General features: G+C 39.9%; 2 protein-coding genes across 3 annotated transcripts in view; one reads left to right on the plus strand and one right to left on the minus strand.

Annotated features, from left to right (window-relative positions):
- ccnk (cyclin K) lies at positions 1-5867 on the plus strand. Its single transcript, XM_087812562.1, has 11 exons — positions 1-137; positions 536-765; positions 851-932; positions 992-1123; positions 2415-2520; positions 2601-2658; positions 3338-3507; positions 3579-3790; positions 3865-3898; positions 3973-4044; positions 5066-5867. The coding sequence occupies exons 1-11, from the start codon at positions 129-131 to the stop codon at positions 5596-5598; spliced, it is 1638 nt and encodes a 545-aa protein (XP_087668688.1). The 5' UTR covers positions 1-128; the 3' UTR covers positions 5599-5867.
- A 1311-nt stretch (positions 5868-7178) lies between these two features.
- Positions 7179-22057, minus strand: part of ccdc85cb (coiled-coil domain containing 85C, b) — a 63373-nt gene continuing 48494 nt past the window's right edge. For both annotated transcript variants that reach the window (XM_087812718.1, XM_087812719.1), the window contains 4 exons: positions 20933-21034; positions 14354-14440; positions 13077-13175; positions 7179-10197 (listed from right to left, as the gene is read on the minus strand). In XM_087812718.1, coding sequence (XP_087668844.1) covers positions 10108-10197; positions 13077-13175; positions 14354-14440; positions 20933-21034 — 378 coding nt within the window. In that variant the 3' untranslated portion in view covers positions 7179-10107. The remainder of the gene's footprint in view (positions 10198-13076; positions 13176-14353; positions 14441-20932; positions 21035-22057) is intronic.

Raw genomic sequence — 22057 nt, forward strand, 5'->3', positions numbered from 1 at the left:
CCAAAATGGCGGTGCCTGTTCTACAATGGGTGAATCGCTGATCCACTCGTTTCTATCGCTTCTTTTTAAATCAACTCAGTTGTATTAGTTCGCCTGCGTGCCCTTGAGACTCACACGCACAGGACTCGATGATAAAGGTGAGGATTTAACCTTTAAAAATACAGACTGAGCACCTTTTTAAACCACAAGCTAACGGCTGCGGCTAACACAGTGCACGCGAATTATACAACTTGCTGTAAAAAAAAAAAAAAATGTTCTCTAACTTATTTTTGTTACCTATGACCTTCAGTATGTTGCACTCTGGTTCCTTAAATATTTTGTATAATCTTAAAATATATAGAAAAGTTATAAGACAAAATGGGTTGCTGTGTATGTTAGAGGACCAATGACATGCCTGTCGAGAATTATAAGTTACATTACAATGTATTCCATTGTTTCATGAGTTGTAATATCCCGTTGTTTTAAAGTAATACCTGTGTTATTATGTAGTCATGATTTACGTAATACCTTCAACATCTGTTTTCTTTCCCTTCAGTCCAATGCAGCAGGACCATCTACGACTCCCTCTTATCTGCCAATGAAGGAATCCAACCTGACGATGAGCGGCCAGGCAGTTCTAGACCACATCAAGCCCTGCTGGTACTGGGACAAGAAAGACTTGGCCCACACGCCTTCTCAGTCCGAAGGCCTGGACCCCGGCACGGAGGCCCGCTACAGGAGAGAAGGCGCACGGTTTATATTTGACGTCGGGACCCGACTTGGCCTGTATCCTTGAATCGGAGATATTTACTCTTATCTGCAGTCGTAATGGTGAAAGTTTGTGATCTGGTATGACCTTGACTTTCAGCAGACATTATGATACGTTGGCAACCGGCATCATCTACTTCCATCGCTTCTACATGTTTCATTCCTTCAAGCAGTTCCCCAGATATGTAAGTTTTTAACTTTTTATATTAATCTATGGTGTATTAATGCGGCTTTGCGTCAACAGGTGACTGGGGCGTGTTGTCTATTCCTGGCCGGAAAAGTGGAGGAAACCCCGAAGAAATGTAAAGACATCATCAAAACGGCTCGCAGCCTTTTGAACGATGTGCAGTTTGCCCAGTTTGGAGATGATCCAAAGGTAAAAAAAATAACATTTTTGTTATCCTATTGAAGCGATCAAGCTTTAAAACATGTTCCTTTACAGCCTATTGAAATAATTGTTAACAATATCAATTATTATTAACACGTTACTGACTCGATCAACCTCCCAAAGCGCCAGATAATTAATAGGAACGTTGGAAGTTGCTGTCATCCTGAATTTCTTCAGATAAACAATCAAATGCTGCCAATAATTAATCAAAAAGTGTGATTTAAAATTAAAAAAGGAACAGGAGGCTATTTCAGTTCTTTCTTTCTATCTATCGATATACCATATACTTCAGTATCTATTTTAAGCTTGTCCATATAAATAAATGATTATGTTCTATTATAATGGTAAATATTTGTCTAAAAGATTTTTGCACAAACAGGAAAATAATGTATACATTACCAAAAACGGAAATTAATATAAAGAGGTCTTAATTGTAGATAATGAAATGTAATTAAGACAATAAAACAGTGGAAAACACAGTACTATTTTTATGTGATGAGGGCCATATTAGCCATGCTTTGTCTAGGTCTGCTATGAAATTATCTGTATAAAAAATAAACTTTAAATAATTAGCAAATACATCTCGCTGTCTGTCTTTCTGTGTTTTTAGCTTGTTAGCTAGCAATTTTGCTAGCTAATTTTGCGAGGTAAGCTAGCTTGCATGTTGGTCTAAGTATCTGCACATTCAGTAAAGATTTATTAATTATTTTATATTCATGAATACTTTTCATCATATATAAATTATATATTTCTTGCATTACTTTTTCTTCATTCCGACATAATTGCTTTTTCGTGTGTGTTTTGTATTTGTATTTCTGCCTTACTTTCTTAAATGCCACCTAGATTATATTCACCTTTTTTTTTTTACATGTAAGTAAGTAATTTGTATTTATATAGCGCTTTTCCAGACCAGCTTTTATTGCTGTATTTTACTTCTTTCACATGATACCTTATAGCATTTTTCTTTTACCACAATTTATATTGGGTTATTAATGTAGGTTTATTTTCTAGTTAAAATACTCAACCCTTCTTAATTATTTCCTTAAAAAAAAGTTGTTTTTTCTGTTCTTACTTAAAGTTAATTTTTCTGTGAATAACAATAATATAATCATATCTGAAGACAAAGTATTGAGGTCAGGCCGAGACGAGGAGCAATAAAAGCTTTGACTAATTGAGACAACTTGTTATATTATTGATGGAAGCTTCTATGTTTACATTAACATGATTTAAAAATGAGTTTCTGTCTCATCCGAACGGCATCGTTGTCTCTTATCAACAGGAAGAAGTGATGGTTCTGGAGCGGATCCTGCTGCAGACCATCAAGTTCGACCTGCAGGTGGAGCACCCCTACATGTTCCTGCTGCGCTACGTGAAGCAGCTCAAAGGTGAGGACGCTTTAAAAAAAAAAAAAAGCTGCCGGCGACGAACGATCGTGCTTGAAAATTGTCACATTTTGTCTCTGAAGGAGAGAAGAACAAAGTCTGCAAGGTGCTGCAGATGGCCTGGACCTTTGTCAACGACAGGTGAGACACTGAAGGCCACGAATGGTCACACGATAAGTAGTGATGGTCTGATGAAGCTTCATGAAACAGTGTCGTTGTTGTCAGTTTCCACTAGATGGCGGTCTCTGCCCTTGGTTTTGAACAACTGTTCTAATGAAGCATCACATCATTTTTAAACTAAAGGCGCCACCTACTGACCTCTAAACAACATAACACTGGTAATGAAGCGTCACCGCTAACAATAAGGCCCTTTTATGAACATCATCTGAACTCGTGCGTCATCGAGCCTCCGAGTCATGGGCGACAGCCGGAGAAGAACACTTGATCTTGGGATTTAACCGCCGTCAAATTCGCAAATCCCATCAGAGAAGTTGAATTATGAAGAGGATCACGACTCCCAACGAGCACCAGGCGCGACGCAACCGGTTGCCGAACCCGTGGCTTTGACGTGGGCAGAAGCTTCAAAGCGGGTTCCGGCGGGAGAACGGGTGACGTGGCGTGACGACGACAAACGTGTTCAGATCAGCGAACAGAGACTCGAGTGTCACACCTTAGGGGCGGCCATGAAAACTCTTGTTCCCATGAGTCCTTTTAAAAAAAAAAATCTGGTTGTCTGCACTTCGGGATGACGTCAGAAAGTTGTTTTTGCTCAAAGGTTTTCGGGGGGGAATCTGACCTCGTCTCTCTGCTCCTCCTCCAGCCTGTGCACCATGCTGTCCCTGCAGTGGGAGCCCGAGATCATCGCCGTGGCCGTCATGTATCTCGCCGGCCGTCTCTGCAAGTTCGACATCCAAGAGTGGACGTCCAAGCAGTCGTCTCGCCGCTGGTGGGAGCAGTTTGTCCAGGACGTCCCGGTGGAGCTGCTGGAAGGTAATCGAGACTTTCCTGATCGTAAAAAAAAAAGATCCTGAAAAATATACTTTTTTTTTTTTTTCTTCCAGATATCTGCCACCAGATCCTCGACCTGTACTCTCACGGCAACAAGCCCATCCCTCAGCAGATCCAGGAGAAGGAGCGGGCGTCGGTGCCGCTCCCTCCCGCGCCCCCCATGCCTCAGGCGCCGCCTCAGATCGCCAACCCTCCTCCGCCGCCGCCGCCTAAAAAGACCTCACCACCAGGGGGCAGCCCTGCACGCCAGTTGAAGCGCTCGCATGTGAGGTTCTTTTTTTTTAACAACCTGACCTAGTAAATGTTTTTTTTTTTAATGGATCTTCATCCGTGTTGCAGGCCTCTCCGAAAACTGAAGAACCAAAAGCTCCAGGTATATTTGAATCTTTTGAAAATGTTATTTAAACATGTTTTTGAGTTCATTTTTTTTTGTCCTTTTGTTTCCAGAACAAGTTGGTTCAAAGATTCCTCGGTTGGAGAGCCCTCTGCCCCCGCTGCCCACCTCACAGCCTCCTCAAGGTGAGTGAACCTCTTAAGTGGTCTCACGAAATTAGATAAAATCCACAAATTAGTGATTAACAATTTTCTAAACTTGAATGAAAAACCTTTTACTCGAACATTCAAATTTAACTTTGCATGTCTGGCTATAAAACGTTCTGATTCTGAGGTGCCGCCCCTCTCAACAACCCTCTCGGTTACAGAAACCTGAACATTTCCCGTAATGCTTTGCCGCCCAGCCAACCAATCATGGCTAATTGATCCCTTTTGACATAGCAACAGAGACTTGGAATTTAAAAAGGGTGTTGTAGCGACCATGTCACTCGATACATCAATGTGTAGAAAGGCATCATGGGTATTCGCTGTTTTTGTGGCTCTAACTAAGATATGTGGTTTTTTGTTTTAGTTTATCATCTTTTTGTAAGAGTGTGAACGATGACGAGGAGCCTATGTGTATCTGTGAGACCACTGTATTTTGTCCTAGTTCTTTCCGTCTTTATTGTTTTGGAATTAAAATAATGCTTTTACTAGACAAGCTAAGGTTTAGCGTTCAATTTACAATCTAAATGTTGCTTTTGTTTTGCAAAACAAATGCTAAAACAATGAAGATTTCCATTCGTTTAGCCCCGTTTTTAATGCTTGAATTAAAGGTGATGATTTTAGCCTCCGCTCTAGTCAAAGATGTTGCATAAGATAGTGTTTCTCTTGCTAACAACCGTGTTTGTTGCGTCACTGCTTGCATCCTTAAACTATGTTGAGCGCCGTCTCGACGCCCTGCTGTCAGTTGGCGTGCGCCACCTAACGAGCCGCCGGGACCCCCCGCCGGGGGTGGGGTCTACGCTCCGATAAACAACCCAAAGTCTACGATTCCGCTTATGTAACCAGCCGCTCGTCTGGACTTATTCCGACAACTCCCAGACCAATCTGATTAGCGCTTGAGCCCGATCATGAGTTGGGGGGGGGGTAACCGGGGGTCCGTCTGCGGTAGGAACCCGTCGTCCTGGCTCAGCTCTTTAACTCTTTATTTTTTCTCTCTCGACAGAGCGTAAACCTGCGGCGCCGGCTCCGCCCACAGAAGCAGAACCGGTGGAGGTCGCCCCCCCGCCTCCACACGCACCGCCCCCCCACCAGCCGCCCCCTCTCCCGCATCGCCCGCCTCCGCCGCCGCCCTCCAACTACATCATGTCCACCACCAGCTCCTACATGTCCGGCGAGGGCTACCAGAGCCTGCAGTCCATGATGAAGACGGAAGGGCCGACGTACGCGCAGATGCCTCCCACCTACGCACCCCCCATGCCTCCCTATCACCACGTCTACCCCCCGAACGCCCCGCCTCCCGGACCCCCTCCTCCATCCGCGTACCCGCCACCGAGCTTGGCTCCGGCGTACCCGCCCCCGGGCTACAACAACTACCCTCCGCCGCCACCCCGGATGCCACCGGGACACGTGCCTCCTCCGGGAATAGGTCTTCCTCCCGGCGGGTACCCCCCTCCCCCGGGGCCACCGCCGGGGCAGTCCCAGGTGCCTCTGCCCCCGCCCGGAATGCCCTTGAACCGCGGCGGGTGGATGAGATGAGGCCGCCATCGGCACAAAAACTAAAAAAGTTGCCGCAGGAGCGCGACGTCTCCCTAAAGTCCCGGTTCATTCCTGAAGGTGGAAAACCAGGAACTTCTTCAGTTGTTTTTTTCACTCATCACAAAGACTTGTAGAGACCATTTTACTCTTCCTGCAGACTTCTTTTTTTTTGTCACCCCATCTTTTTCTAGTTTATACCTTCATTTTAAAGCAGAGAATCATGTGAAGTTTTCATTCCTGTAACTTGCTTTATAAAAAAAAAACAAGAATTTCTTGTATTTTGTTGTTTGTTTTTTTTAATATAAAATCTACCAAACGTGAAAGTTTTTTGGTTTAGTTTTTAAGACTGGTCCATAATATTCTGCTGCGCAATCACAAACTTGAAAATCTAAAATAGGTTTCATTCACTCAATGAACTCCATGAACATCCACAGAAATCTTTCCATGCTCTTGTAAGTAATTTTTTTCTTAATATAGCGCTTTTCCAGACCAGGGTCACAAAGCGCTTAAACAACCAAAATAATACTCAATAAAATATATACTTTAAAGGTAAAGATAAAACTGAACACAACAGGAGTTCTAGAAAATCAGGGAAAAGTAGATCCATTAAACACAGAGGGAGAGGAAGATTGTTTCAAAGCTTAGGAGCAACAGCCAGGAAAGATTTCTCTCCTCTGGTCCAGAAGCGTGTTCAGGAACCATCAGTAGATTCTGATCCACAGACCTCAGAGCCCGAGCTGGGGTGTAAGGCTGGATCAGATCAGTGATGTAAGGAGGAGCCTGACCATGAATAGCTCTGAAAGTAAGAACCAGAATTTTAAAGTTGATCCTGAAAGAAACTGGCAGCCAGTGAAGAGTTTTAAGGATCGGAGAAATGTGAGTTCTTCTACTAGAGCGGGTCAGAATTCTCGCTGCAGAGTTTTGTAGGCAGGCGAGAAAGCTCCTTCTTGTTTAGACATGAAAATAAACAGTTGCAATAGTCCAGACGAAAAGACACAAGTGCATGGATTATAAGCTCCAGATCATGTTGTGACAACATTTTCCTAAGTTTAGAGATTTTTCTCAGTTGAAGAAAACAGTTTCTGGTCAGTTTTCTGCAGTGTTGAACAAGAGACATGTCTTTATCTAATACAACACCCAGGGTTTCTCAGCAATACAATATCTTACTCTTTATTTTGAACAAATGTCATTCAAAACTATCCCTTTTTTTTAATGAATCATTTTGGTATACGAAATTATCCATCTATCTTCAGGTCTGGAGGTAAAAATCAAGCCGCTACAAATACTTCCAGGATGCACTGAAAGAATCAATTTGATATAAAATCTCAGATTGAAGCCTGAAATTTCCTGTTACTCTTCTAATGTTTTTTAATTTACAAGTAGAAAAGCCTTGTAAAATTTCCAAACGGGGCAGGTTTGGGAAGTACAAGTATATTATTTTTAGAATTCACTTCTAGTAAATGTTTTGATGAATAGAATTATTTGCACGTTTTAAAAACACGACTTATCCGTCGCTTCACTCTTCCACCAAAAGGGGGCAGCATCCCCCCGATCACAAAACCCACACGAGAAACAACAAGTCGTCGATAAAATCAGCTTTATTGTATTTTCTTTCTAAAAGTGGCCTATTTGTCTTACTTGCCAACAATAATCTGCAAGTGAAACACATTATAAAGGTACAGACGTGCTAAATTCTACAGGGAATTATTAATACTGTAGATTTTAGGATTCTGCAGTAAAACACTTGGAAAAAAAACAAACAAATCGGGTTCCAAATCAAAACACCATGCAGAGAAACGTGGCACGATATTATTGTTTTTTTTGTAAATCAAATAGATTTTAAAAAGTCATCAAAAAACTGTGACATGGCTTCCAATCAGTTCCTAGAAAAAAAGGACACTTTTTAAAAGACATTTAATTTGGTGAGAGATGGCCACCTCGCTTATGTTCTAATTTGGAACATTTATGGGTAGAGATGAAGAATAAATACTTGGACAAACTGTTCTGACATCAACTGTTTTTTTTTTTTAAAGTTTGTTTTGTTTTTCATGAGACATCTAGAGGAAGACTTTTCTCTTACATTCTAACAAAAAAGCAATGTGCCGCGTCGACACACGTGCTGAAAACTAAAAAGGTAGAGATAAAAAAAAATACTTCATATACAGAGGAGTGGATCTAAAAAAAAAAAATGTAACAAGTCTACGGTTCAGCAAGTGTGTTTTTTTTCGAGCGGAGTTGGACTGTGTGTTCGAGAAAGAGGAGTCACAGGTCGATGCTACAGCCGACTGAGGAGCATTCATCTCTCCAAGCGCTCGCACACAAACGTTGGGGGGAAAAGGTAAAGCTGTAGCCCTCCGAACCTGAGAGAATGATTGTCGAGCATGCACACAGCATACAGTTAAGAACAGTAAACTCACTAATTCAGAGTGGTCTTGATATATATCCAGTTTACAGAGAAGTTAATGGGGGAAAGAAAGAAAGAAAAAAAAAAGAAAAAGGACAGGACCTCCCGCACAGGGTCCGATCGCTAAAATGTTTGATCACGTGGCCACGCTAAGAGTACAAAAAAGACATGATAGTAAATCAACAATGAAGTAGTGCTATGGTTTGTACAGAATATACACGAGTTTTCAACAGTGATCTCTAGACTTTTCATAAACTTTATGAGCAGAAGGTGCTAGGTCACAGTGGGATTCACGGCAGCCCGCCGCATGCTACATGACAGCCTGTCAATCACAGATGAAAAGAGCTGGTGTGTTGTGGCTTCTTGAAGCTTCATGAAGCTTCATGAAGTTTCATCAACTGAGCCCGGTAGATGGCATTGTCAGCTTTAAAATAATGGGAGGTTTTATTAAAAGAAATCCTGAAAGCCAGAAACGACAGACGGCAAAAAAACGGTGCGTTATGGCTTCTTGAAGCTTCATGAAGCCTCATGAAGCCGTGTCTTCTTTAACCAACCTCGAAAGATAGTGTTGTAGACTTTATAATGATAGGTTTTATTTAAATAATTCCTGAGAGCCAGAAACGACAGACGGAAGAAACTGTTGCATTGTGGCTTCTTAAAGCTTCATGAAGCTCGTGAAGCCTCATGATGCCGGGTCTTCATTAACCAACCTCGAAAGATGGTGTTATCGGCTTTAAAATGATGGGAAAGTTTTATTGAAAGAATTCTTGAAAGCCAGAAACGACAGATGGGAGAAACTGGTGCATTGTGGCATCTTAAAGCTTTGTGAAGCTTCGTGAAGCCTCATGAAGCTGAGTCTTCATTATCTGAGCCCATTAGATGGCGTTATCAGCTTTAAAACAATGGGAGGTTTCATTAAAATAATTCTTAAGCCAAAAGGTTGTATTGCAAACATGACTTTCTAGTAGCCATTGAGAACGATGCTTCATGAAGCTTCATCAATCCATTACTAGTTTTTATTGATGGGTAGAGAAGGTGGCGTTATTGGCTTAAAAATTATCAAAGTTTTTGTTTAGGTATATTTCTCAAAGTCTAAGATATACATCAAAGAGTACCATCAGGGAAAATGTTCTATGAAGCTTCATCGATCCATCCCTAGTTATTATTGATTGGACGAGTAAGTGCAACCTGCCATCAGGCTCCGGAAGGATGATGCTTCATGAAGCTTCATCTATGTTTTAATGATCACTCATGGATCGAGTAAGCGGTGATGTTTTTCTTTAAAAAAATAAATAAAATAAAAAGGTATGTTTCTTTAGAAAGAGGACAGAAGACGAGGGGGCTCTGGAATTAAGGACGATGCTTCATGAAGCTTCATTGATCCATCGTTTCTGAAAATGGGTCGCTGTTGCCCTAAAGAAAATGTAATGTTTCTCTGAAATAGTTGCATAAAGTCTTCTGGAATTGGAAACGATGCTTCATGAAGCCTCACCAGTAGATAGCGCTGTTGGCTATAACTTAAAGCAGAAAAGTACCATCTAGTGGACTACGATGTTGAGAACAATGCTTCATGAAGCTTCATTATAAGTAGGGGGCGCTGTTGGATCTATTGGGCTCCAGAAATTTAGGACGACGCTTCACGAAGCTTCATCACTAGTAACAGCTAGTGCGATTGATTTGGTTTTAAAACGTCATGTAGCATGTAGCGGGCTTTGCTAACACCTCAGAACGCTATATATTGACTGCTGGGTGTTAGTAGGGTGACACGTGTGACAGGAGTTAGGGTCACTACAGGCGCTTCTAATCTTCAGAGACCACCTCCAGTCCGTCCACATCGCAATTCTCGTCCTGTGCTTGAAGCCATGTTGTGGTTTTAGCATAGTGTGGCTTCACTGTGTAGATTTCCAAAGAAAAAACAAAACAGAAAAGAAGTGGCATATCAGTAAAACTAGCTGCCGATTCTCCGTTAAAAACCGGACGCACACGGATGGCGGTGCGGACTACGTGAAGCCTCCAGGGGGGTGTGTTCTTGGAGGACGAGGATGGAGGGAGCTTGAGGTGTTTCCAGGCGAAACGCTGCAGCTACAGTGGATGTGGTTGTCGCGCTACAGCGGCCCTTTGAACTGGTTCCCAGAGAGATGCTGCCTGATGGACAGCTTTGATCCGGCGGCGTCGCCGAGCTTCCTCCACACCACCTGACGACAGAAGGAACGTTTCAAGTTTAGACAAATACATGCCAAAAAAACATCCACGAACATAAGAAGATGTGTAATAACAGTCTTGTTTAACTGAACCTGTCTTTTCACAAAATAACTCAAAAAAAAGATTCCATCAACTGTTTGAACAATGGGAATAAGGAACTGATGATCCAATTTCGGAGGAATTCTGAGGTTACATCAGGATTTAGGAAGATATTGAACGAACTTGTGTGGCTGTAAAATACCGCGCATGCCACTAGCTCGGTTAAAAACTAGCAAAAGAGCTTTAAAAAACACTATCAAATTTCTAAAATGTTTCCACTTTCTTGGCGTCGCCTTTTATTTCATTCGTTTGCACTTCAAACCCAAGCTATTTTATCTATTTGTATATTTGTTGGTACTGAAGCATTTACAAATGAATTCCTGCAATTACTGTATTTTATTTTATTTATTACCTCCGCCATGAAGTTTTAGGGAAAATTAGCTAAAAACAACAACTTATAAAAAAGATTTAAATTACATTCTTATGACAATTTAAAGAATGAGCGCAAACAACTCTTCTTCGCCTATTGTGTTGATAGTAAATTCCATAATGATACTGTCACCTGCGGCACTACTGAGCTCACATCCATCAATGATTCATCATTTTCAAATGCTTAAAAAGTATTGATATATATATATGGATATATAAGTATAATGCAATAATGTTGAGCAAAAACGTGTTTTTTGTTTATTATTTGTAGTAATTGTAATGGGCTGCCGAAACACTATCTCTGATATCTAAGCCTACTAGATGACACTCTTCGCTGTATCACCTATGGCTTTGACCTACTTTTTAAAAATGAAACTCCCACTACAGCGCCACCTATTGAGCTGAGAAAATGAGGACGATGCTTCATAAATCAGTCCATCGTTACATTTTGCATCTTTCTTTTGTCAAAACAAGAATGTTGCTATTTAAAAAAAAAAAACTTTTTGCTTTCTTGTTTTTTTTAGGTATTCATAATTTTTAAATTTTAAGGTTGTATTTGTTTTATGGAATAAGACAATAATTTGTTCATTAAGAGGTTGAGTTGCATTTTTTGTACGTATTGAAATAAAAATTTGAATTTAATATTGAGTTAATTTAATTAATATTTTTTTACACATTGAGTTTGATATTGTCATTCCAATGACAAAAAGATAAAGTATTTTAATTAAATATATTTTAATATGTAGCTGATAAATTCAATATTAAAAAGTTATATTGAAAAAAAAAAAGAGTTATATTGAATTTATCGGCTACAAAAAATAAATAAATAGAATATATAACGTTTATTTTCTGAATTCAAATACTTTAATCATTAAAAAATAAATATACGTTAATGCTTAACATTTTATATTTTGAACTATTCAATAATTTGATGCCACTGATATACTTCAATATAAGAGTAAAATCAAAAACATGAAAAATTTCCCTTAGATCATGTGACCATCGTGGCCCGAAGTGAACACGAGTGCTGTTGAAGTTTGTTTCTTCCCCTCAGTGCCGGGATCTCTTTAGAAAAAGGGGGCCCCCGGGGGACCTCCTGGCCACCACAGAGGTGCAATTGTTGCGCTCCCCTAGATTCCTGGGTCGGTCACATACCTAGGCCTCGCGTCCCTCACTCTAATCATCAACCCCTTTCTTTTTTTTTATTATTCCCGGAGCCCTTTTCAGCACCACAGAAACACTGCTCTTTTCCTGCCCCGGCTCCACTTTAATTGCTCTGACAGCTCAACCCCGAGCTTCTTCCTCTTCTCTCCCAGAGCTTTGTGGCAGCAGGACGGAGGGAGGAGGGCGAGATGGACGGCACCGATAAGAGAGGAGTTTGTGGCGGTCCGCAAACCAAATGAGTCTAGAGCGAGGGGGACCTCATTAGAGCGGCTCATGAAGTGACCTGATTTCACTGGAAAAAAAAAGAATCCCACCCAGGACAGAATGTTCCGGAGAATCATCATCCGTGTTTATTTTCAGGACGCTGCAGTTTAAGCATCTCCGTGTAATGAGAAACTTTTATCTGCTCGACAGGGAAGTGAGACGACGACGTGATAATGGATCACCGGGATAAACCAGAGGTGGACAGTACGGCCCGAGGTTCAGTCGACTATAAAACTTAAGTCAAATATAAAACTGACCACCAAGAAAAAACCTCTGTTTTATGTGGAAGTTTGTGGGAATGTTTAGCAAAATACCAGGTTTGTTACGACTCATTTATATGTTATTATGATTTATTATTATTGCTGTGAGTTTATGTGGTCATGGCAAATAAATTAAAATTCATTTTAGCACCACTTTAATATCTTTATTTTTCTGTCATTGTATTCCTCCACTCTCATCTTAGAACCATTTTATATACAGGTTTTACTTTATAAGGTAAGAAACGGGAGTTTGGGACACTTCAGTCTGGTTCTGCTCAAGGTTTCTGCCGGATAAAACAGAGTTTTCCCCCTTGTTACTGTAGCTCATGGGATTCACTGGGAAGTTCTTTTAAATTATTTTATATAATGTTGTTTAAACTAAAACTAAACTTGAGATTCACACACTAAATTAAATAAACATTAATTTAAGTTGTCCCTGTATTTGACTATATAGAAACACATTCTATTAATCATATTAATAAATAGTTATTTGTATAAATATATATATATAAAATATAATGCTGTTTCTACACTTGAAGATTTCCTTTTTTAATAAACTTCCCAAGTAGAATTTAAGGAAAAAAAAGGCTGTGTTATAATATATATAATATCTTTTGACAAACAATATTATACAAAAAATAACTCTATTTATATATGATAAGATGACAAAAATAATATCTATTTAAAGAAAGAATGATGTGGAAACATATACTTACGTTGCACATCTCTCGCACGATGGCCTTTTCTTTCTCACTCAGATCATCTTCGTAGTCCTCGGGCGCTTGTTTGTCCAGATTCTCATGGACCTCGAGCACCTGACGAGAAACGGATTCACTTTCTGTCAAATCCAGAACCCACTTATCACAGTGTTGAACAAACTAAATCAGTTTATTTAAATTTATTAACTGTCCTTTTTATGTCATGTTTTATACGACATAATAAATGTAAATAATTCTATAAATACATTTTATTCTTAACATTCATTTCTATTTATGTCCCTCATTTTAATTATTTTTATTATCTTTTTATCAAGTATAAAATACTTTTATTTAGCTTTTAATTTTAAATAACTTATTTTAAAAATGTGCCAACATTCCTCATGTGAAAAAGTGTTGTACCTTTTTTTTTTTTCCATAATAATGGTATTTTTTGCCACTGATACACCTCATATACCTCTGATAAAAATAATTTGTCATTTTATATTTCATCGTCTTATAACATATCTTTTAATGATTTATATTTTGACCTAAGAACAAGTTTCTTGGATGTTTCAATAAAATAATTAAGAATTTTTACCCCAGGATTTCTTGTTGTCTTCCTTTGTCTTATATTTTGTTGTTATTTCTGTGTATGTTTTATGGATTTTTGCGTGGTTTCACTATGAATTTGAAGATCTTTGTCTAAATGTATTTGTTATTTTATCTCCTGACTCACTCACATGTTTTAAATGTTAATGTCTTCCTCTCAAAAATACAGTAAGTCCCTCATCATGACCATGTTTTGAAATTATTACTTTATAAAGTCTGTAATCTCAGCGCACGAGAGGTTACAAGAGCACAGCCCATTATGACATAATAATGGATTCACTCCTCCTCCAGCTAGCTGTAATCACGCCCCGCCTTGTTTCTAAAACAAGTCCCTTGGAGGCGGAGATTAATTACATGCAGTGACCAATAAGAGTATAGTGGGCGTGGCTATGGTGAACAATATTTCACCTCCAGAACAAAGTGTTTTCAGTGGGCGGGGCTTAAGATAATTTTTTAATGTAATTATTTGAATTAAAAGAGAGTTTTTTTTTACAAACAAACACATACTGATGATACAATAGAGGTTAAAGATTTATTTAAGACACACTTAAACTACACATAAGTTGCCCTTTAACCGTGTTACCGTGTGTCACGCAGTTTAGATCTTGATCAGTTTATTATCACTTTACAAAAATACAGTGTATCGATCGATCGATCGGTCCATCATTTGAATCTAGGTGGACTACCTTCATGGCATGGACCACCGCCTCTGGCTTCTGGACGCAGGACAAGTAGCCAGTGGCCGGGGAGGACTCGCTGTTCGGGAGACGACCCTGTGGGCAGGAAAAAAAACAAAAAACATGAGATCCTGAACACAACAAATGTTTTTTTATCCCTCCTGACACGAGTTGCTTTGGCCACTGACTGTGCACAGTTTGATGGAACCTGCTGTGAAAGAAGCAGCCAAGCCAAGGCTCCTGACCTGGGGGGAGGTGGTGTCGACTCATCCTACCCCAACCCCCTGGTTTGTTCCAGACAGTAGCTCTCTGTTCAAAAGGATAGGGGGGTTTCTAGGGGGGGGGGGTGCAGATGAGCGCTGCACACAATAGCACCATTCTGTGTAACCTGGCGTCGCAGTCGTGCATTAGCCACAGCTCTCTGCCTCTGATAGCAGCAGGTTCAACTCTGCTCTCGCCGTCAACCACTGGCCTCATTCCGACGCCAGGATGAGCTCGTGCAGCATAATACCTCCCTCCTCCTCCTCCTCCTCCTCTCCATCCCTTCCTCCATTCTTTCCTCCCTCCATCCATCTATCTATCCATCCATCCCACCCCCCTCAGATAAAACAATAATCCACACCCAATCGGGGATGTTTTCTCTGAAAATCTGACCATCTATTCATATCAAGCACGTGTAAAAAGGATTTTAAGCCCATCACTCCGACAATATTGCATGTATATTCATCTTTTTGTTGGGGTCGTTGAGGTCAGGAGGGAAAATAACAACCAAAAAATATATAGAGCGGCTCGGGAATCATCAGCTTTCCTGTGAGAAAAAAAACAGCCTAAAAAGAAGGATTTCCGGTTTATAAATATATGCTGCGACTAAATGGGACTACAGTAGACTGAGAGAAACACCTTCCACACCTAGTATTCTTGAATCTTGTGTACAAGAAAGACAAACTATTACCTCTGCCAAGAAGGTGTGTTGTTGTCTCTGTGTTTGTTAGCATAATAACCTATTATTATTATTATTTCAATTACCTTTACAAGGAACAGATTGAGCCGCAGCCCTTTCAGAATAAGTTAAAATAAAAATAATTCTACTTCCAAAGCCTTATATTGCCCATAGCTGAGTGTTTATGACGTACCCTGCTATTGCTGGTTGGAGTCCCTGTCAAGGAGACTCCATTTATTTTGCCATAATACAACACAACTTTTTTAGATTTTATCTGATTTTGTTTGTTTATAGTTACGTAAATCAATTTTATAATCATTATAATAATTTTAGCTCTTAAAACACCAGTGTTACATGGTGCATTAGATACAAACAAACATCATTCATCATTCAAAAACATAAAAGCTAGTCTTTAAAAAGTGTGTTTCTAAAAGAGATTTGAAAGAAAAAACAGACTCAGTCTTGTCTCCTCCGAGGGTCCGAAGACCAAGAGTGGACTCATGACATGTCGAAGGTATAGGTAGGAATCAGACCAAAGACAAGCTTTAAATGTAATAAGTAACATTCTGAAACTTTTTTTCTTTATACATTTGACTAGTTCAGATTTAAATAAACATTACTTTGAAAATTCATTTTTTACTTCGCTAGTAAATAGTTCTTAGTTCTGTATGAAGAACTGCCCCAGTCATAAGAGGCAAAGACATTCAGTTGGAGTTCCTATTGGAATATTGTCCATTTAATTTGATTTTATTTTTTGTTCCGACCCTCCTGTTGATGGTCTTTATCGACTTTAATGTACGGACAGATACTATGTCTTTAAAACAAAACAGTACAGTAGAATATAATTGCAAAAAAGGTTTCACACTTTTGCAAACTTTTATATCTAAGTGCCACCTTGCTAACCTTTATTTAAACCTGACGTTTAAGGTTAGTTTACATGTCAACAGTTGAAAATGTGTTGCTGTTCAAACAATCCACTGCTGGAAACGATACTTTACGTTGATTTTCATTTTCAAGTGTTGCGATGGATTGTGTAAAATTACCTACCAGGCTTAGCTACAACAAAAACATCACCCGTCACTTTAGTGTCCAGAAAAAAACTCATTTTACAACAATGGTAGTTGTTGAGCTAATTGTAAATATCAACCTCTAAACCCTCGTCTAATCATTGGGCAGCCATTGTTTTTCTGGTAATCCAAGATTTTACTTGGGGTGTGTCCCAGATCGCGCACTTCTGCAATGAATATTTTGAGTGCACAAGTGCACCCCGATGAGCAGTGTGCGAAAATGTAGTGCGCAATAAGAACTCAATTGGCGCACTCAAACGGCCAGAAAAATAGTGTGGACCGATGGACACTTTCCACCTTTAACGGCCGCCATCTTGGTGACGTAGGTGACGATAAACAGAAGCTACGCCACGGATGACGCGTCTTCGAAAAAGATACCGGCGTAAATGTCTCGAAAAAACACACATTTTACCACAAAACAACAGTAATAAAAAAAGAAACACAACTTAATAACTCGTTTCAATCGGCGAAAAGCGCTGTCAAGTGTCGACGATACGCTTCCAACGGCCGTACTGTGCAAGTAAGTGCACTTCTTTACAGTGTACTGTAAAGAAGTGCAATTAGAGAAGTGCGCGATTTGAGACACAACACCGCTCAATCTTGCAATGACCGAATAGTGATTATTGAGAGCAGGGAAGATGTGTTTGCTCTATGGAAAGTAGCTATAGGGGATCAATTATTTAGTCTTGCTTTATTTGTCACCAAAAAAAAAACATAGCATTGTTTGTTAGTCGTTACAAAGATACAACAGAATCAGCTGTTTTTTTTTGCGTTGGCAGCTACCGAACTGAAGATATTCGGCTCTTCGTCAGATCGTTTGCCAAGCGTTGACGCTCTGTTGTGCAGGTTTTTGCGCAAGTAAATATGTGCACTTCCTGTTGGCTTGGAGAAGAAAGGGACTCCGACACAGCCGGGGCTCCCGGCGATGTTTACACTTCATATGAATGTAGACTTGAAGAAACAGATTTGTTCTTCACGAGACTTACAGGAAAAAAAAACAACTACAAAAAACGAAAACACTGTCAGAATCGTTTTTGAAGATGAACGGAATCAGAGCTGGGTTTTTCTTTCTTTTTTTTTTACTCCTGTGAGTGAGGACATTTCCTTTCTCAATGTATCCATCTATTCTTCTCAAACACACACTCACTGACCTGAAACCCGGGGGCCCGAAACAAAAGAGACAAAAGAGGGCGAAAATAAAGGATGAGCCGATTGGATCGGGATCGCGACACAGAAGCAGGGTTCAGTTCACTGGAGTTCTGCCGTCGACCCGTCCACATCTCTCAACCTCTTTTTACTCGTTTTCCCCTCCTCGCCCAGTTTTTTCGCTCACACATGGATGAGCTCGGTCTTCCGCCGGAGTGCGGCTAATCAATCACCGCGCAGCTGAGCCGCGGAGTTGTCACGACGACAAAGCCATCATCGGCCGCACGTATCACGGGGACGAGTTAAGGTCTAGTGCACAGGGAGCGTAAAGATATCAGACTATTGCTTGTAAAAAAAAAAGTGTTGAACCTTTGCGCTGAGTCGATGGGTTTTATGAAATCATAAGACCTTGGAAAAGTGAGGCCCGGGGGCCACATGCGGCCCTTTGACTGTATTTTTGCGGCCCTCGTAATGTCAAAGTATGATCATGTATAAATGGTTCTAATGCATTAACAGATGTATTTTGTATTTATTATTAATTTCATTTATTTTTTGTGTGTAATTTTTCGAGTATATATTAATCACTCAAAACCTTTTTATAAGTTAGTTAAAGAAATGTTTTGGAAAAAAAATTATATATACAAGAATACAACTGCAGCTTATTTAGCTTGATAAAAGTCACGGCCCTAATGACGCATACATTTTTTTTTTTTTTAAGGATTTTTTCATCTTTCTTTTTGCTTGACGGCCCCTAACAACATTCACATAATTTAATGTAGCCCTTGAAGAATTAGAATTGCCCACCCCTGGACTAGTGGATGGTGGATGTTTTGAGGGGTATCATTTAAAAGGTACGTCCCAAAAAGTAGGTGGTCTAAGGGGGCGTTCACATCCAATCGCTAATGCTTACGCAAGTCATTGGTTTTGGAGACAAAACAAGTCGCATCTAAAAAAAAAAATTTGATACTTTTGCTGGGGCTCTGTCTAAAGTTTTTGGAAAGTTAAAATGTGATGCGATTATCAAATGTAAAAGTAAGAAACAAGCAAAAAAAAAAGGATTTGACGCCATCGCCGACCTTTAAATCAGATTGGCGAGTTCCATTTTGCTTCTTCTTGTTAACTTAATTTGCGAAGGTCAAGGTCAAACATGGGCTCCGATTTGGTTTGACCAAAGTTCAAGTTGGGACCGTACAGTCGCTAAAAAATGCCAGCCATCGCACCCCAAAAGTTTTAATATCTCGTATCGTAGCACAACAGTTTGTCGCATACTTTGATGTGAATGCATCAGTCTTCGTACAAGTGTTGATGACAATCGCGACACCAGAGTAGTCTTGAATATATGGAGCCTTTATTCAGAGGGTCTACTCAGAAAGTGGCCCTCGATGGACGAGGACCAGTAATCCTGACTCGGGGGGGCTACATTGTATGATGGTTTGGTCATTTGTAGAGGAAAAACCAAGTGTTTGCAAACACTCTTTATGAGAATATGTTTGCAAATCCAAGTGTGAGGGACCAAATGGAAACTTTCCAAACAAACCTCCAGTTTAAACTCCCTCAAGGTCGATGTCTAAAGTCGACGCATACCCGGCTGGTACCGTTGAAGGGATGATTAAGTGGAGTCATGGACGCACTTAGGAGTCGTCACATAAATCCACAACCAACGTCAGAGCCTCCTCACTAGGAGGCGCCAAGAAGAGGAAAACGCCGTCAGAATATAATTTGCAGTTGATCCTCCCTCTACTGTACGATCTTACAGGGTCAAAGTTCAGGGACAGGTTATTAAACATCCTCCTCCAACCAAGAGACAGGGTTTGACCCGCGAGCTCACGGGGTTGCGAGACCCGCCGCGAACTCTGTCGGCGTGCAGCGTCCCTGATTAAAACAACGGATCGATGTTTCACACTGGGACGGTTTAGCGGAGGCACAGCCCGGCGCTGACCTCCCCTTAAGCAGTCCCAAAACAATTACTCGGCCTCTTCTGGGCAGACACTGGCAGGGTCAGGGGTGGAGCGGGATTTTCGGAAGATTATTACTTTCATAGCGAGAGCAGGTTCAGACAGGACTGCAGGAGGGAGGAGGCTTCGGGGCAGCAAGACGGAACACAGGGAGTTCCTTTCTCTTCTCCTTCTTCTCAGGGTCTGTTTCACTTTCTCTACGTCTTTATTTCTCATGTCTTTGAGGGACGCTGAATTTCCAAGGCTAGGTCGAGTGAGGTCAAAGTATGATCTCCGTTAAAACTACAGTTTATACTTGTTTGGTCCTCGTCACTTCTTGTCTTCCCTCTTTCTTTTCTTTTTTGCAATTAAACTTTCTTTGTAATGGTGTTTTTTTTGTTCTCTTATAGCTACTTTTTAATCTTGTACTTTTTTACTTTCAATAAATTATACTTAATATTTATATTTTTAACACATTTTCTGCTCTTATTTATACTTTTTTTTTTTTTTAATGCCTGTTATTTTTCCAGAGTATGACGCTAAGAGGTTTATTCTGTCCAAATTTTGTCTGATCTATATACATCACGTGAAAACTATGTTTCCATAGAAATTTTAGGTCGAATTTAAATATAAACATTTCTGAAATTGTCTTCATGAAAGTTTTAGGCAAACCAAAAATAAAAGGTTTACTGTAACATATTTATATTTTTATGTCAATAAATGTCCTTGCTAATGTTATTGTAATGTTCTATTATACCTCCTTTTTTATCATTTTTGGGGTTTTTTTCTACACAAAAATGTTCTGAAACTACTCTCAATAAAATCTTGTGTGTGGTCTTTTGCTTTATAATACCTGAAAATGTATTTTTTTTAACACATATTTTCCCCTTTTATTTACACCTTTTTTTTCATTGAGTTACACGTTATTTTTCCCTCAAGTATGACGCCAAGAACAATTTCTCCACGTTAGCTGAGCCATGTATTTTTGGACTGGTCATGTGACTAGATACGTCATGGCAGTTTTAGGTAAAATTTTGAAATAAAAATGTCATCAAAAACCTCTCAATGAAAGTGTAGAAATGGTTTAGGCAAATCTATAAAGAAAAAATGATTTAATTTAATCCTCATTTTATTAGCTTATGCCTCTTTCTTATCGTATACTTTTCATATACTTTTTACAACACAAAAATGTTCTGCAACTCCCTGTGTGAGCTCTTTTGCATTTTCATACCTAGTACTTAATATTTTTAAACTCATTTACTTCCCTTATTTTCATTTAAAATGGTTTTCTATACGTACAAGTATGACGCGAAGAACATTCTCTCGGTTCGTCACGTGAAATGTGTGTTTCCATGGCAACTATGGGATCGATTTGAATACGAAAAAGTCTCGTATGCCTCCCTATCAAAACGTTTTACGGCAAATATTTATTTATTTGCGATTTCTCAAAAGGTGAAACAGCGAAAAAAAACACTTTGGCGACGGATGTCGAAGTACGTACCATGTGCATGGCTTCTTGCCGCTGCGGTAGCGACGACAGTTGGGACTCGGAGTGATACAAAGTCATCCCTTTCTTGAGGGCCCTCAGGTCACCTGGGTTACACTGTTGGGGGACACAACGAAAAAAGACAGAAAATGAGACTCGTGTACAACAAAGAACGCTTCACTAAGAAATTAAAAATTCTGTCTTATTGCATGACAAAGACACGTTTCCTTCCTGACACACACATCACTGATATTTAATCCACCTCTGGTCGTATCGGGATCATTTCCCCGGGAGGGGTTACGCGGAGGATACACTCCCCGGATTTGTCCTCATTAGCAGCCAAAGACCACCGCTTCCTGGGGGCTGTAAACCAGTCGCAGTCGACACCGCCGTTACTCCTGACATTTCTCGTGTCACGCACCAGCGTTCGCTCGCCGTGCAGCAAAAAAAACAAAAAAAAAACACGTGACGCCCGGAAGCGCTCGGCTATAAATAACATAATGAGCCGCGCGTCTAGGAAAATGCAACACATTGTCTGGTAACTAAAAAAAAATAAAGCGGCAGAAGACAATCCGAGCACTTGTCTTCCACCTCCGCTAGCGTCACCTCTGGAGACGTATATAGCAATAACTTTTGTTTAGAGGAAATCCAAACACAAATAGATATGTCAGTCTCCAATATGGAACTGAAATGATCCCATTCTGTGATCCAATTTTAAGTTTTATTAAACCTTAAACTGACTTAGAAACTGTATCAACTTTCTTACGAAGTTATTTTCCATTAGGTGCTAGCAAGAACTCACGCTAGAATGCTAATAACGTCTATGTGATAGTTAAATGGTAGCTAATGCAGCTTACGCTAAAGATGCTAATGTAGTTTAACATGTAAATATAGTTTAATTGTTACCGGGAAACACCTAGTTAAGGTGTACAAATAGCCTTAAGACAATAATTTAAATTCATATTCAAAAGGGACAGACCTGATTATTTTCCATTCTTTCTTTTAGACTAGTTAAGGATAATAATTCCAATTCAATGGGACATTGAACCCTTAAGACCTTAAACTATTGTAGTGCATTATGGGACTTAGCACTTACCGCTTAGCAGGTAAATACACACGATTACAAATAAAGCTTACTCA

Source organism: Callionymus lyra, chromosome 17 (assembly GCF_982586985.1).
Source record: "Callionymus lyra chromosome 17, fCalLyr1.hap1.1, whole genome shotgun sequence".
Taxonomy (NCBI): domain Eukaryota; kingdom Metazoa; phylum Chordata; class Actinopteri; order Syngnathiformes; family Callionymidae; genus Callionymus; species Callionymus lyra.